Genomic DNA, 16,724 nt, shown 5'->3' on the forward strand with positions numbered 1-16,724 from the left:
GAAACACGGGCTACAACCATTCTCCCTGATACACAAGTTTTCTGTGTGGAGGACCCTTCTTCTTTTTGAGATAAGCAAACCCTCACCTTCAGTCTGGAACAGCACAGTCCAGGTCCAGGGTTAACTTCTCACCTGCTTTTGCTGTGCAGTATATTTTATTTATTTATTTAAGATTTAATTTACAACCTGCCTTTCTCCCTAGTGGGGACCCAAAGCCACTTACATTATTATCCTTGCCTTGATTTTATCCTCACAACAACCCTATGAGATAGGTTAGGCTGAAAGAGTGTGACTGGCTCAAGGTCACCCAGCGAGCTTCCATGGTCCAAGTGAGGATTCAAACCTGGGTCTCCTGGATCCTGGTCCAGCACTCTTAACCACTAGGCCACACTGGCTCTCCCTCTGTGCCAGTGAAATCCCTAGACTGCAGGATCAGCAAAACCCCTTTGAGACACAGCAGCGTGAGAGGACCACGTGGGGTTTCCGTAGGCAACAGATGCTGTTCCTGCCCAAGTATTCTGCTCTGGCATCCAGAGGTTTTGCCCCAAGCCCTGAAGAAAGAGGTGGGAGGGAGACAGTGCCTAGCATTCCTGCCCTCCCCTCCACTCACCTGAGGAGCCGTTTCCAGGCCGAGCTGCAGCCGAGAAAGCAGCTTTCCCTGCAGCTTCCTGAATAATGCACGGCTAAGGGAGATCAGATTTCTCGACCGGGCTGCACATCCCTTCATTGCCATCCCCTCTTGGCTTCATTGCCCAGCTTCCCCCTGCCCTGAAGCAGCCTCTGCTCCTGAGGCTGCAGCCAGACCTCCCCACCCCCCGCAAAATCTCTGGACCCTGCCCGGACGCCAACCATCGTTACAGCAGCACCTGCCCAAGTACTTGCAGTCCTGCCGTGCCCTCACCTGCCCGGGTAAGCGGTGCTATCCTGAGCCCCAACCGGTGCGAGCTGATGCTTCCCCACTGGGCAAGGCAGAAGATCCTCCTGCAGCCCACCTCGACGTTCTGAGCTTCAGCTAATGCCTTAATGAGAGCCGACAGGCTGGCACCGCCCGCGGCAGGGATACCGGACGAGGCATTAGCCTAATTAGCCTGGGCAGGAGTGCTCCTGCTTCCTCTGCACCAAGCAGGGGGATGCATCCAGAGCTTGGCAAGAAGAACTGGAAAGGGCAGGGGGCAAGCAGAGGGGCAATGCCAGGAAACCAAACGGGCACCCCCATCTACCCTCGTTAAGCAGGCTTTGCTGGCTCAGCCCAAACGAACATCAGCCCTGGCCAAACATACCAAAAATCCTCTCCCCCCCCACCCAGTGATGAGCTTACTGGATCGAGGGAAAGCTGTTGATATTGTTTGCCTGGATCTCCATAAAGCTTTTCCCCATGATGTTCTGATGGGCAAACTAAAGGACTGCTGACTGGACTCTAGGATAGTTAGGTGGATAGGGAACTGGTTGGAGAACCAGTAGTTATCAATAGCATTTCATCTCAACGGAGGGAGGCGTCCAGTGGGGTGCACAGAGCTCGGTTCTGGGCCTGATACTTTTCAATGTTTTTATAAACAATCTGGATGAGGGTGTGGAGAGGCTACTCATTAAATCTGCAGATGACACCAAATTGGGAGGAGCAGTAAACACACCAGAAGATAGAGATAGGATTCAATGAGATCTGAACATACTGGAAAAGTGGGTGAATGTGCACAAGATGCCATTTAACAAGGATAAGTGCCAAGTTCTTGGGGTATAGATGGACCATAAGTTAAACATGAGCAGCCAGTGTGATGCAGTGACACAAAAGGGTAATGTGATCTTGGGGCATATCAACAGAGGCATAACACCCAAATCGCAAGATGTCTTAGTCCTGCTGTTCCCTACGCCGGGAGCATTGTGAGCAGTTCTGGAGGCCTCACTTCAAAAGGAATATGGACAGAATGGAGCAGGTGCAGAGGAGAATGACAAGGATGATCAGGGGCCTGGAAACCAAGCCCCTATAAGGAAAGGCTGAGGGACTTGGGAGTCTGGAGAAGAGGAGGTTGAGGGGGGGACATGATTGCTCTCCATAAGTCTTTGAAGGGCTCTCGCTTAGAGGAGGGCAGGGAGCTGTTCCTGTTGGCAGCAGAGGAGAGGTACCAGCTGGATATCAGGAAAAACTTTTTTACAGTAAAAATTGTTCAACAGTAGAATCAGCTATCAAGGGAGGTGGTCAGCTCCCCCCGCCTCCACACCCTGCACTGGCAGTCTTTAAGCAGCGGCTGGACAAACACTTGCCAGGGATGCTCTAGGCTAGGCTGATCCTGCATTGAGCAGGGAGTTGGACTGGATGGCCTGTATGGCCCCTTCCAGCTCTGGGATTCTTATGATTCTAGGGTACCTGACCTTACGCCAAGCCTTGCAATAGCATGAACTGAGATGAGCAGGAACTGAGATGCCCCAGAGCACGAGGAACTGGCAGAGGTCCCACAGAGGCCCCTTAAGATAAACTGTGATGAGCTGCTTTGTCTCAACCATCTCAGCATCACCTCAAGCTGTCGGTGAGCCAGCTGGGGGAAAGTGTTGGAAGGAGGTGCAGAGACATTCCTTCGAGGGGGGTGGGGAGAGCCGCAGAGGCATACGTCAGTGCTGGTGTTGCCCGACTCACCAAGCGGGGCGGGGGGGGGGGGGGAATCTACACATTTGCACTCCCAGAAGGATGCCACATGCCTGACAGGCAAGCATCTCCTTAAATGGATGGACAAACCCTCCACCAGCTTCTCAGTTTGGGACTGGCTGATGACTGCAGGAAGAATCCAAAGGAGGTGACCATGGGGAGGTGGGGAGCAAACAGTCTGGGGTTTGTACAGCCCCCTTTCCATGTAATGTGTACTCGGTGACGTGATAGGGAATTTAAAAAAACCCAGGAACCGAGCAATCCACATTCTGGGCTGAGAAAATTATGAAATTTTGCTAATCAAGAGGAAAACTGTGCACATTGTCTTATTTTGCATATACAAAACAGGAAAAGCGGGAGAATAACCTTGTTTTGCCAGCCTCAGGAAAGGGTGAAGCACACGAAAGATCTACCACATGAGCTTTCAAGCAGGTACTGCCCCCCAACACACTTTTAAGTATCACTTTGCAATCACAAAGGGAAAAAACTTGCTTTTCTGAGAACAAAAACTCAGTTCCGCACCTCAGCCCCACATTCTGCACCTTTTCTTCACCCCTGTGAAACTGCAGCCTACACACAGCCCTGCCTCACCTTCAGCTCCTGGACAACCTGGCTGTCTGCATTACCCCAACCATTTCTTCTCCCCTTCCCTAGAGAAATAGCTGGGTGAAGGCAGAAGTTCAGCACTGACACATGGGGGTTCATCCACCTGAAGGCCCATCCATGAGGTGAGACAAGGAGGATGTCCTATTCTCTCCCCAGGAATTTTTGCCTCATAGATACTGAGTTTTCTCAGACTGCAGAAAGTGGTACTTTTTTTTGCTGGGTTTTTTTCCTACAGCTGTTACTGCTTTGTTATCATTTTTTGGCTGCTGGGACCAAAACTGGAAACAGGCAGTTGCCAACAGCATCACAATAGACTGGATGTAAGTGGTATAACATGGTACAGAAGCTGCTTGTGGGAAGAAAAGATCACCTCCTCCATTTTTGGATTGTCAATAGCTGCAGCATTTCACATTGCATGTGGCAGTGGTGGTGGTGGTGGAGGAGGGGGGGGGGCTTCTGGACCTAAAGGCAAGTCAAGGAGCTTCCCTCTCTCTCTGCCTGGTTCACTTACCTCCCCCCCTCTTCCCCAAATAAGCAAGTGGCTGACATTCACTCCTATGAAAAAGAGTGAAGTTTTGCACTGGGGAACTTGTTATGATAAGAGCAAAGTCTGCATGTGTGCTCGTTCTCAGGCTCTCAGGGCCAGGAATCCTGCTGGCTGTGTATATCTGCAAAGCGTCCACAAGGACTTCTCCTGGGCCTGGTGGGGTCTCCTGCCAACTATGCCTACCAGTTCTGCTCCCATACTCCATGATATTGGGCATTTTGCTCTAAAGCAGCCTGCCCTAGACACACTCTCCCTTTGCCCCAAGGGGACAGAAAGCTGGAGACCAGCTGGGGGAAGAGGTTGGGGTCATCTCTAACACTTCACTGCACCTGAAGCTGAAAGGGAACATGGCAGATTCTTAAGACACAAGAGCTTTGAGGGTTTATCCACTGAGATGTGCTGATGAAAATCACAGGCGTTCAGTTCCCTTTTGGTTGAACAGATCCGTATGCCCGTCATGAGGTACCTATTATGTCCATTTGTTTTGTTTTGTGCTGCTCCCTGACAACCCTACAGACCCTCCCCCCCATCCCCACCTCCTTCCTTTTCTTCAGCTTAAAAAGAAAAAAGGTTTCAAGAATCCAACTCTAGGAAGTGCCAAATGAGCAAATGGGCAAAGTTTCCAGTCCCTTCTGACAGCATCACGAACGGGGTGGGGAGGAGATGGAATTCTTCACTGGCATGCAGTCCTCCAGCCCAGAGAGCACATGTCCACCACCCCAAATCTGGCTTGGGAAGCCAGATACCTGCCTAGTTTCCCATCTCAACAGGTGGTTCCGGAGAAGGAAGCAGGAAGAAAGGGGAACGAGCACTCACCTTCTGATGGCTGATGGCATGGCTGGCACTACTGACGTTACTGGCGCTGGTGATGCGGATGGGGGCACTCCTCAACCCCACTGTTATCTCTGCAGGAGGGGGAGAAGGTGTTAGTGCGAGAGCAGGTGGCTGGGAAACCTAGGAAGAGGAAGGCGGACCCACTGGCACAGTGGGAGTTTGCCAGGATTCTCAGTTTCTGAATTTACTTCCCACCTTTCAGTTCCAACACAAGGCAGCTTTCGAAAACAGAAAACATAGCTGACAAAAACAAACCAAAGAAAGAATGAACAGCCTGGAAAAATATTTTAAGCCATATAATACAAGAATGACTGACAAAGATAGAAAGATGAGCAGCAGATTAAAACACGCAAGAGATTTTTTTTTAAAGGAGAAAAATCAGAAAGCTTCAGAGAACTACATAAAACAGCTAAGCTGTCTCAGAACGGCACTGTATTGGAACGCTTTTCGACAAACAGGACTGTTCGTCTGTAGAGATGGGGCCTCAAGAAAAGTCCCTTTAATAGAGACATACTGGGATGTTGCTTGAAACATGAAACCTCTATGGCATGAAAACCCTCAGCTGTCCATTTCCAAATATTAAGTATCTGTTAAAGGGAACCAACATTTTTCTCCAGGTTTGCTGGTAACCCAACAATATAACTAACTCTAGCCATAAAATTGCAGCAACCCTTGTGCTCTCCCTCTCTCTCCACTGAACGAGGCCCTTTCAAAAGCTTGGTCTCCTCGGATGAAATTTTTCCTCTCTGTAGACCACCACTCTCCATAGACCACCACGTCTCCCACTCTGAGCCAGATTGGACGAAAAAGGTAACCAAGTTTTAAAACCATAAAAGTCCAGAGCCCTACTAGTGGAGCCAGTCTACCACCACAGTCCACCGACTCAATCTCCTCGCTCTAGCACAAGACTTAGCATCAACACACACAAGCAGCATAACATTGCAAACAGTGTCTAAGAGGACCGCCCCCCCCCCCGAAACACATACACCAAACCCTCTGCATCAGTCCTAGCAGCAGCAGCAGCCCAACCAATATCATCTGGAATGGTGGAAGGGGACAGACTCCTGGTGGTGAACCTACCCCAGCTGCCCAAGAGGGGATTTCTAAGAATCACATATCTCCTGGAGAATCTGTCCTGCTCCAAAGAGCAGAACTTAAACGGTATCATTCCTGCTGTGTGCACACACAGAACTTTCCACTCCATCCTTAAGAGGATAAATCACAGCCCATCCAGCCATGACAGCAGTTTATCCTTCCAGAAATAGAAGAGTTTCCAAAGTTTGGGACCGCAGGCAGACATGGCCCCTAAAGACCTCTTAAACTCCCTGGAAATATTTTCTTCCCCACAGTTGCTGTTTCGAACCACCCAGGGAAAAAGCACAGCAGCTCCCCTTCCCAAAGTCACTTTTAGAAGACAAGGAACAAATGCTTTTGTTCACACAAAGGAAGAGGTTGCTACACAGCAGCCCTAGACCACTAGGGAAGTATCCCAACACAAAGACACACCATGCAAGCACACCCGAGTCTATCTAAAACAAAGGCAGATTGCACTGGCTGATCCACACACCCTTAGGAAGGCAGCAGGCAGGATGCTGCCCATCAGGTAGAGATGCACAGTGCTTTCTCCCAACCAAGATAGTTTTGCTCTCCTTCAGTAAAATTCATTTCAATTACTCTCACAATTTCCACAGTGGTTTGCTCCACATATACCTTCTCCAAATTCACTTGGTTCCTTAAGTGTTGATGGCATTTTGATTGGCTGCCAGAGTTTTTAACGGCATAGGAATACACCTCTGTGCTTTTTTCCAGCTCTGTTGCAAGCAGAACTTTTTCAGCTCTGTTGCAAGCAGAAAAGGTGTGTGATGTCTAGAGATGGAGGGAATAAGGGACGTGGGAAAACTGCCTCCGGAAGCCCTTGATCTACCACAAAGGATGAAATCCTTAATGCACAACCCCCTTCCCCCAAGAAATAAGATTCATGCTACCAATATCCTTTTAAGTTCTCTTTTAGCTATAGGGGTTTCTTGGCCCACTCCGCTTCATCTTGGAACTCCCCTCCTTCCCCAAAGTCCAAATGGAGAAAAAGCCTCCTTGAACCAGAATAAGCCCCAAGATCCTACAATTCTGAACAGAAGAGACAGAAGAGGAGGCTTCCATGCATCCACCATCCCACAACCCCACCATGAGGGTTCCAACTGCCAATGCAAATTAATTCCAAGCAGGTCGCTCCTTGGTATGTCCCCCACTCACCTGCCCGCTGGTTACCCGGCGTGCCCACGACGTGGCCTTGGATGGGCTGATTGCGGCCATCCTTGATCTCAATGGTAAGAAGGGTTTTCATAGCGTCGTCAGTGCTGGGGTTGTGCGCTAGGGAAGACAGGGGCTTGCAGGAGGAGGTGCACGGCTGGCCATGGGGTTCCTCTGAGCCGGCAGACCTCCCCTTGGCATTTTCAACTGGCTGCTGGGCAGGTGTCAGCTTGCCACCCTGCCATTGGTTGCTGAAGCTCCTCCCCTTGGGGCCACCCACCTCTTTAGGGATGGCCGGCCCCTGAGCAGAAGGCCTGACTGTCCCAGCTTTTGCTTGAGAGGAGGTGAGCTTTGCTGCCTGCTCCGTTCCAGTGCTGGATTCCCTTGTTTGCCTGGTGCCATCCTGCAGCGTGCTGCCACCGCCACCACTACGGACTCCTCCGGGTAAGTCTGTCCCGTGCTGCGGGTGCAAGATCTGCTGTTGCTGCTGCAGGACACGAGAGCCCCTGCTGGCACTCTCCCCCTTTGGGGGGGCCAGAGAAGAGCCCGTTTTACTGGGGGGCTCCGAACTGAATTTGCGAGCACGTTCCCACACAGAGCCAGACCTCTGGAAGGGCTGCTCCCGTCGGGAATCTGTAGGAAAGCGGGGAGGGAGAGAGAAGAGAGATGTGTTTGTTGGCTTGGGAACGGAGACCAGTTATATCACAGCTGGGAATCCTGCCAAGCTTCTTGATAGAAAGTTTGGACCCTGCAGAAGAAAATGCTTATGCCTCTCCTGTCATTACAGCTATCCAGCAACCTTCCCCCAATCAAAACAAACCAAAAGAAAACCCCTACTCAGCTAACTCCCATTGTGGGAGAGCTTTCCCCCTCCTCTGCTGAATTGCCCCAGGAGGAGAAAGAAAACCCACTTCTGGAAAGGCAGGCTTCACCCCAGCCGAGTTAATGACTAGGCCTATAGGACCACCACCACCACCCCCGCCATGTCTATTCACAGTCACTAGGGGAACTCACTGTCTTCCCTCTTGCACAAAAAGTCATTGGGAGCATTGCCCGGTGCATGTTAGATAGTGATGAGCAGTTGCCGCAGCACACAGTAAATCCTCTCCTTTCCTGGGGCCCACAGTCCATCTATCACATCCCTCCAAGTGGCACATCACTATGCCTAACTCAGTTTAGCCAGATAGACAAGCTCAGAGCTGAGCTAGTAGTACCATGCAAAACCTAAATCCACAAGGCTTGCAAAATATCACTCCCAGCACCACAGTGTTCTTGCTCGGCTAGGTAACAAAGCAACAGACATGACAAAACAAGAGTGCACACCTAGCGCATCAAAGAGGCCAGGACCTTTACCTGTGATGGTAATCGTCTGCGGGGTAGTCTGTGTGGTGCTGCTGCGGAGGTCAGGGACATCATGCGATGGAGCTGCCAGGGAAGGATTGGTGGCGAAAAGGATGAAAGAAAAGGGAAAATAAAGTCACATCAGCCACTGGGATTCCCAAATTCCCAGCCCCTTCAAACATACAGGTTCAACAATGAGCCTCTAGTCCTTATTCCATAGGTGAGAACACCCTATAGTGTCTTGGTCCTAGCAAAGATCCTAATAGGCAGCATTTGTGCTGTGTTTTGGAGCAGCACACTTCACATTCATACTTATATTTAAAATATATTTAATACCCTGTTTTTTCCCCAAACTTAATAGGAGCTTACATCATTAAAACCAGCTAAAAATCTCATTTTGAAAAAAAATGCAAATGTGAAGAAAAAGAGAGAAAGCTGTTTACCCAGTCATAAAAACTGATCCCATTCACAAGCCTCGCCACACACAAAAAGCCTTTTAAAAACTCTGTAAAGTTGAGGGCCTTCCCCAAGTCAATAGGAAGTGTGTTCTACAGAACAGAAATGGTCTGCGAGAAAGCCCCAGCAGAAACAGTTCTCATCAGCAGAGGAACTGTCATTAGTCCCTGGTTCAAGACTTCCTAAGAAAAGCCCTGAAAAGCAGGCCATGCTACTATTATCCCTGCATTGCGTACAGGGGGGCTAAGAATGGGCGACAGTAACTTGTTAAATACAAAAGGGCAATTGGCGTTAGCCTGTTACAGTAAAAAAGAAAGAGGAGTCCTCTGGCACCTTAAAGCATAACATGTTTATTGTGGCAGGAATCTTGTGAGCTCGCAGTGGCTGAGGCTCTGAACCAAGGACTTTATGCTTCAGCCTCTCTGTCATGACACCACACGCTTGCATTTCTGCACTTCAAATGCTTCCAGCTGCTGAAAGAAGATTAGAACACTGCCCCCCCACAAACACACACCCCAGATTCTGCTATTGCATTTCCCCCAGGATCTAAGGCCTGCCATGGACAGCTTTGCATTCAATCCTGCCATTGCTACAGTTGCAGAGGCTGGCAGGACATTTCATGATTCTCCATGGGCCCTCATCCTACTACTATGAGACCCTCCAAAGTCTAAGGCCTCCATCCTTGTCATTCTGGTAATGATACATATAATGCCTATAATGCACTTTTTGATCAATCACAGCATTTTGCACATGTATCGCCTTAGCATCAGTTTGGCACTGTGGTTAGGATGTCAGATGAACCAAGGAAGGACAGGTTCAATCCAGCTCAACTGTCAAGCTCACTAGGTGATCTTGGGTGGCCACCATTTTCCTTAGCCTAACCTACCTCAAAGGTTTGTTGTGAAGTTAAGAAAAAAGAAAGGAGACCCTGTGTGCCACCCTGAGAGTGAATGGGACAAAGCTCTCATAAAACAAAAAAAATCTTTCACAACTCTATGAGACAGGCCAAATGGCGCACTCATCGAGAGGAAGAGAGCAGCTCTTCTAAGGTCACTGAGTGTTTGTGACCAAGGAAACATTTGAACTCTGGACTTCCCAGTTTGCATTTTTAGTGACTGCACCCTCCCTGTCCTTCAACCTCACCATCACAATACCTCCTACCCACCCCACTGCCACAGCAGAGCCCTCAGACAATCCTTTACATACACAGTCAGGAAAAGATTCCCTTCTCCACCAGGCCATCCCCACCACCACCACCTCCTTCCAAGGCCATTGGAAGACTTTGCAATTGTTTCCAAGAGGGAAGATTCAGATAGGTCTGCACATGGTCAAAGCCAGAAACCCCTTGCAGGCACACAGCTCCAAAAAGTAGAGGGAGAGCACAGGCTAGGCTGCTAGGGAACAGAGGAACAAAAGAACATCGACTGAGCAACGAGCCTGCATTTAGGAGCCTCGGCCAGGGGTAGTTTCACATGGAAAGTAAATTGCACAAGAAGAGGGTATTGCTCTTCCTGCCTGCCCCTTACTTTGCGATGACAAATTGTCTTCCTGCCCCGCTGCCTTGCAGGAGAGAAGTGGGAAGCTAAAAACAGCCAGACCCATGACTATGCAGGGTATGGCCTTCTCCAGTGGTTTGCACCTAACAACTGCTAATGAGAGGAATACTGCCTCTGAAGGCGGAGGTTCATTGACCTACCCAGGTCAATAGCTGTAGTAGTCCTATCCTTTGTGAATTCATCTAGTTTTCTTTACTCGTGTTTTGTATTTGTGGATTCTGTAACGACATGACACTTGCCAGATCAGACCACCTACTGACCTAACTCTCAAGAGTTGTTGTGACAAGATGAAGGGCGCAGAGTGCTTTAAGCACGTGACTGTTGTGTGCAACACCACTCAGCTTTAAAAAAAAACAAAAAAAAAACAGGGACGTTCACAAGGAGGTCATGAAACTGAGGGCCTTCCCCAGTGGCCAGTCCTCTTCTGCGCAAGAGTCACGCAAGAGCTAAAACAGCATTTAGTGCAACATCAGCTCCAATTCCAAGGGCACAAAGGCCACCAGCCTCCCATGCAAACATAGGCAACCTACCACTCAGACTGCATCATAGCAGCATGCTACAAAACAAAGGAAACAGCTCTGGCAAGTAAGTCAAGGCAGGAAAAAAAATGCAAATTGGAGGACAAAGTATCAGGCCGGCATTAACTGGCTCAGAGGCCCCTGAATTGGCAGTGAGGGGGAGAGAGAATTCCAAGTGAAGCCCCCTACCCCATGAAGACCCTTCCACCTGCAAAGGAAGGGAAAACTCTCCCAGTGATTCATCCCCCAGCCAGACTGGAATGGTGACAGGGATATGGACCAATGCTTGCTCCCTTGACAGCTGTAAGGCCACAGTGCAAAAGATCGAGAATTCCCCAGCTGCCTGCACTGTGCTGGCATCTAAGGATGTTCACTCGTTCGTTTGATTTTAATATGGTCAATGACCAGCGCAAATCAGAAAAAATTAACAAAAGCTAAAATACTTACAAAATATTCAAAGTATTGCATAAGATAACAGTAGGAAATAAGGTATATAAAATAGCAATTAAAATTTAGTTTCAGAACATAATATATATTTGTGAACTTTACATGCAATTGAAAAGAACCTTGCACAAGGACCTGCAATCTGTGGGTTCACACCCATAAGAAATTTCCTAGTGACCTCAATATTAGAAAGACTGGAATAGCTCTGAATTCTACGTATTAAGGGACTAATTAACCTCTCCCGTATCTCCTGGTAAAACTGGCATGAGAGGAGAACATGTTCGACAGTTTCGATGGCCCCTGCTCCACAAGGGCAGACCCTCTCATTCTTAGGGATCTTTCTATATCTCCCTTCTAAAACTGCAGAGGGGAGCGCATGCCATCTAGCTAGGGGGAAAGGCTCTACGATGAACGGGGGATTCCAGGATGAGAAATATGCTGCTGGCGCTACAATGAATCTAGAATTATCTGGTGCCAGAAAACTTGGCACTTCACTGAGATCTCGTTACCATTTGGTATCAAGCACCCTCTGCTTGGTGATGGCTTTTGCCTGGTCTAAACCTATATTTAGAAGGATGCTCCACTGCAAAATCTCTCAATGCCCCAAAACTACAAGGTGGGACTGGTGGGGTAGAGGGGAGGAGAGACCTGATTACTGTTCTAGAATCACTCCAGCTGAGGCACGTTGGGCATGCAACAATATTTCCTGATTTCCTGAGACTTCAGTAGTGTCCCCTGCCATCCCATCCAGCTGCTTCCTGGGAAAGGAGAAAGTGTCACTGGGGAAGTGGGAAATGTAACAACAAAAGGGGGGGGAATAGAGAGGGGGCAGAGCTTCAAAGGGGTGCCCAGGAGGCAGCTCAACCAGCCAGGCCAGAGGAGAGCAATGCTGAGCTGTCAGCCAACGCTAAGGAGAGGGGAGGGGTCTGGCCCAGGAAGGAGCGAGGAGCTGTTCCTGACCTTATTGGGCTAAAAAATGTAAAAGGTCCAACTCTGAGTAGCAGAGATTCCCTTTCATGGCCCTGCAAGCCACAGCCTCCCAGAAAGCCTTATGTACAGCACCGCCCCCTCCCCCACGCACCCCTCCTCTGGTGCTGAGGGAAGGGGAAATGCAGGAAGAGGCCAAGCCCCACGGCATAGGGGGTGAAGTGGGGGCAGCACCTATGAGGAGGCAGGAGAGCCCCCAGCACCAAATGGAAGACCCTCAAGTGCTCCATCTCACCCCAGCACAGCCCTTGATTCTGCCCTCTCTGCCTAGGGCTGCCTCTGTGCTGCCCTGTCCTTCCTCTCCATACCAACAGAGGCTCTGCTTTTTTCCTGGAAGTCCCGTTCTTCTGGGATTATGAAAACATATGCGGCTGGGATCGAGCTGGGGGAGAAGCACGGGTGCATCAGTGGTCCAAATGACAATAACTCCTGCAGGCTTCTGGTGGGGTGGGGAAAGCTCAGCTCTTGCATGTGGCCTCCCTTCAGAACAGGCAGCTCAGACACTGCATGCCTCGGACAGAGCTTTTGCTACAGAACAGCCCCTCCCACAACAAACACACACACAAAACCAGCTGCAGATTCAGTCTACCAGCTGTGTGTGTGCATAACACAGAGTTTTTCAGCCTCCCGTTTCCCCTCTATTCCCCCTGCTGCTTTCACATTATTTACTAGTGTGGGGCAATGGTTAGAGCAGGGGTGTCAAACTCATTTGTCATGAGGGCTGGATATGACAGAAATGAGACTTTGTTGGGCTGGGGCAAGTGTGTCATAAAATGAAATGCCAGGTAGCAGAGATGTCAACTTTATAAAGGACACAAACAAACACAATTAAAGATTTTTTAAAAACTTAAAATAAAACTTGCTTAAAACATTAGCACTTGTTGGTCTTAATGGTGCTCTCTTTGTATCTTTCCTGCGTGATCCAGGGAACTGAGCAAAGGAAGCTCTGGCTCTTTCCTTCCTCCCTGAGGGGACCAGGAGGGGGAGGATCCTCAGCCAACAGAAGGAAGAGAGGCTTGGCTCAGTAACTCTGGTGTGCGGTTGAGCAAGCCTGGCAGAGCAAGCTGTGATGCAGAAGGAAGCAAGAGAAGAGGGAGAAGGAAGCAGATGACAGCCAGTTGTTTGAGGGCCTGACAGGAGCCCTGTGGGGGGCTGATTTGGCCCCTGGACTGCATGTTTGACACCCCTGGGATAGCGTGTCAGACGACGATCTAAGAGACCAGGTTCGAATCCCCACTTTGCCCTGGAAGCTTGCTAGATTATCCTGGGTCAGTCACACACTCCTAGCCCCTAACCTACTTCACAGGGTTGTTGTAAGGATAAAATGGAGGAGAGGAGAATGATGTAAGCAGCTCTGGGTCCCAACTGGGGAGAAATGAAGCAACACAAATCAATTTAAAATAATTATATCGCTTTTCTCCCCACCAACAGGACTCCAAGCAGTTTGAAAAATCATATCAAATCTCATTTTACAAAAATACAATTAACATGAGAGCAACGCATTTACCCCGTCATAATGATGGGCTTCCACTCAGAAGCCATGAAAAGCACAACAGAAAAGCTCTGCCTTTATAAGCCATAAAACCTCTGCAAAGTTGAAGCCTTCCACGCATCCTCCAGAATCCCACTACATAAAGCAGGAATGTCCACCAAGAAAGCATGAGCAGAAACAGTTCTCACTAACTTGACAGGACCATTAACAATCCCTGTTAATATGCAAGTGTGACGCTGCTCTCTCTGTCATACTGGTGGGCAGAGACTGAAGTGCAACTGCTGAGGGATCAAGCCTGCCAACATGACGGGCATGTTGAGAAAATGCCCTTTGCTCCATGCCCATGCCATCCTCAAGCACCCTTTGCTGTACTGCTCTCTCTATGTGTATCAATATTTGAGAACAGCCTGGAATTTCCTGCATTCAAATCTCAGTTTCAGTACGTGAGGCCAAATTTGACAGAAAGAACCACAGAAGAGCAACAGAGAACTAAACTGTGCACAGTGATGGCTCCCTGTAAAAACTGATTGCCTAGAAAGGGAAGCTGCATCTGAATGGAAGCAGAGAAAAAAACACCAGTCTCAGGTACAGAATTCACCTTCCAGAAAATCTCAGCTTTCATTGCATTTTATTATTTTATAGTGCACTTCCAGCCTGTATCACTTGTGGGATGGCTGCTGAAATCTCAGGAACCAGAGGGACAGCTGAATAAGACTGTATGGAAGGGAGGGGAAACGGCTGAAGGGTCAACAAAACCAGACTGAATTATGCACCGTACGAGAAGCTGCAAGGAGCATGCATGTCTGCTTGATTTGTATAGTTGCCTAGTTTTAAACTGGTCACAGAATCCAGGCTTTTAGCCTTTTTAAACTCAACGTTTCCTCTGGAAAAATGAGGGCTTCGTTTGTGATAGGGCATTACAGAACACGATTTGAAAACCAATCTGAATGACAGGGCTTAGCTACAGAAGGTACAATAGTAAGAAGAAGGGGTTGGAGCAAGCACAGAGTGTTCCTTACCACCAAGAAACCACACCCAGCAGGAGCTTTTTAGGGTGATGAACCCTAAGTCAATCAGATGCTCTCAAGAGCACAAGACAGAAATTCCCCAGGGATGTTTGAGTCCTGGCACATCTCATCAATTAAGCGCCGTGGGGCTTAGGTTTTAAAAGGAAAACTTGGAACAGCATGATAGCATGTGATTGTAATTCACGCACACAGCACACACTGCTTTAGCAACACCTAACAACTGGCATTTTCCTTGTGTGTACACACACATTCTCTGCTGCTTAAGCCACATTCCGTGACATTTGGAAGCCAAACGAGAGTGGGAGAAAATCCTCAGAACTGGTAATTGGACACTAAAAATGCAGATCAATTTTTGAACTTGCACAAATGTTCTTTTGGGACAATACATCTGAAACTGTCTGGCTGCACAATTCAAAAAGACCGTCCAGTGGCAGAAAAAGGGGGAATCAACACCTCAGAACATGTCAAACAGAATGTAATCGCTCTCTCTCTCCCACCTTCGCTACTCCTTCCCTCCTATCAGACTCCTAGAAAGCTTTGCTAGCTTCTACATCTTGCAAAAAACCCCAAAAAGTTGTACTGTTGTTTCCAGCATGCCAAGGCAGAGCCCCCAAACAGGCCTGACTCCCTCACATAACCCTCAAAAACAAAGTAGAAGCACTGGCCACATGCACTCTGCCTCTATCATTAATGTGTGTGTGTAAGTGCCATCAAGTTGCTTCTGACATATGATGACCCAATGAATCAACGTCCTCCAAAAAGACCTATCGCTAACAGGCATCTCAGGTCTTGCAAACTGAGGCTTCCTTTATTGAGTCAATCCACCTAACGTTGGGTTTTCCTCTTTCCTTCTGCCTTCAACTTTTCCTAGCATTATTGTCTTTTCCGGTGACTCTGGAAAAGATCATTCATGTCATTTTCAGGGGAAGAAAACAGCTTGGCTTTCATGCTTACCGTGGGCTGCACTTGCTTCCTTCTCTGGAGCCCGGAGAACAACCTGTGGAAAAGAAGAGAGGGAGTTCAATAGGAATAGAGTCCCTTGCTCAACCACATGTGTACATGGCTCTCAAAACCCAGGGAGAAGACAGCAAAAATAATGAAAGTTCCTCAACCAAGCCTCTTTTCACACTCTTCATAGGGAAACTCACTTCTGACCCACAGTCAGCATCTATTACATTGTTATAATAAAGACTAGGGTTGCCTATGGCAGGAGGGCTCCTGCTGGCGGGCCAATCCTCCCCACCACTCTTATCTGACTGGTGGGAGAAAGAGCCACGGATGGAAATGATATTGCACAATAGGTAGGGTTACACCTGACCAAAAAACCTTGATAATCACTTAAGATGCATGAACAGCCAGGGAATCACCCAATGTGCTTACATGACATCCGGGTTTTCAACCAGGCCTGATATCATGCATCACACAATCCCACCCTAAAGGTTCTAAAGATGCTGGTCACCGGTATCTGTGAGGACAGGTGTACTACTTTCAATGTAGTGAGACCACTTTGAAAGCATCCTCACTACAGTCAATGAAAATACTGGGGGGAGGGGGGGGGCGGGATGTTCTGCAAGTCTGCAGCGTGGTTTAGCTTCAACCAGCAAAAATTCAGCTGAGGCAGGTACTGAGTGATTAATACCAGTGCCATCGCCAACCCCATCCAGCCTCTTCCTCAATCCCAGAGAAGTTTTGCTGTTGCTTTTATGGTATTTCCATATATTTTTATAAAAAGACGCAAGATGAACCTTTAACCAATAAATGTATACAAGCCACTTTTAAAAACAACCGCAGTATATACAAATGGTGTGGAGGGGTAATCCTGCTACCAGCACGCAAGCCAAACCATACCACAAAAAGGTTAAGGAGCAAAGATATAAATAAAAATCAAATCCGCTCTTCTAAATGAATACAATCTAAACTAATTAAATATCCTTTACTAAATAAAAAAAATCTGTAATCTGCAGAATTTTTCTATTATAAACCATAACAGGCCAAATTGTTTTTTTGACATATTGTCTTTTTTTAGTGAT

General features: G+C 48.3%; 1 protein-coding gene across 1 annotated transcript in view; it reads right to left on the bottom strand.

The window, feature by feature from the left end:
- The window catches only part of SMTN (smoothelin), a 73,066-nt gene that overhangs the window by 21,324 nt on the left and 35,018 nt on the right, over positions 1–16,724 (bottom strand). The window contains exons 9-12 of the mRNA XM_060249423.1: positions 15,649–15,691; positions 8,226–8,297; positions 6,876–7,505; positions 4,608–4,696 (exon numbers count right to left, since the gene is read on the bottom strand). Coding sequence (XP_060105406.1) covers positions 4,608–4,696; positions 6,876–7,505; positions 8,226–8,297; positions 15,649–15,691 — 834 coding nt within the window. The remainder of the gene's footprint in view (positions 1–4,607; positions 4,697–6,875; positions 7,506–8,225; positions 8,298–15,648; positions 15,692–16,724) is intronic.

The sequence above is a fragment of the Heteronotia binoei genome, chromosome 11, assembly GCF_032191835.1.
Source record: "Heteronotia binoei isolate CCM8104 ecotype False Entrance Well chromosome 11, APGP_CSIRO_Hbin_v1, whole genome shotgun sequence".
In the NCBI taxonomy this organism is placed as follows: Eukaryota; Metazoa; Chordata; class Lepidosauria; order Squamata; family Gekkonidae; genus Heteronotia; species Heteronotia binoei.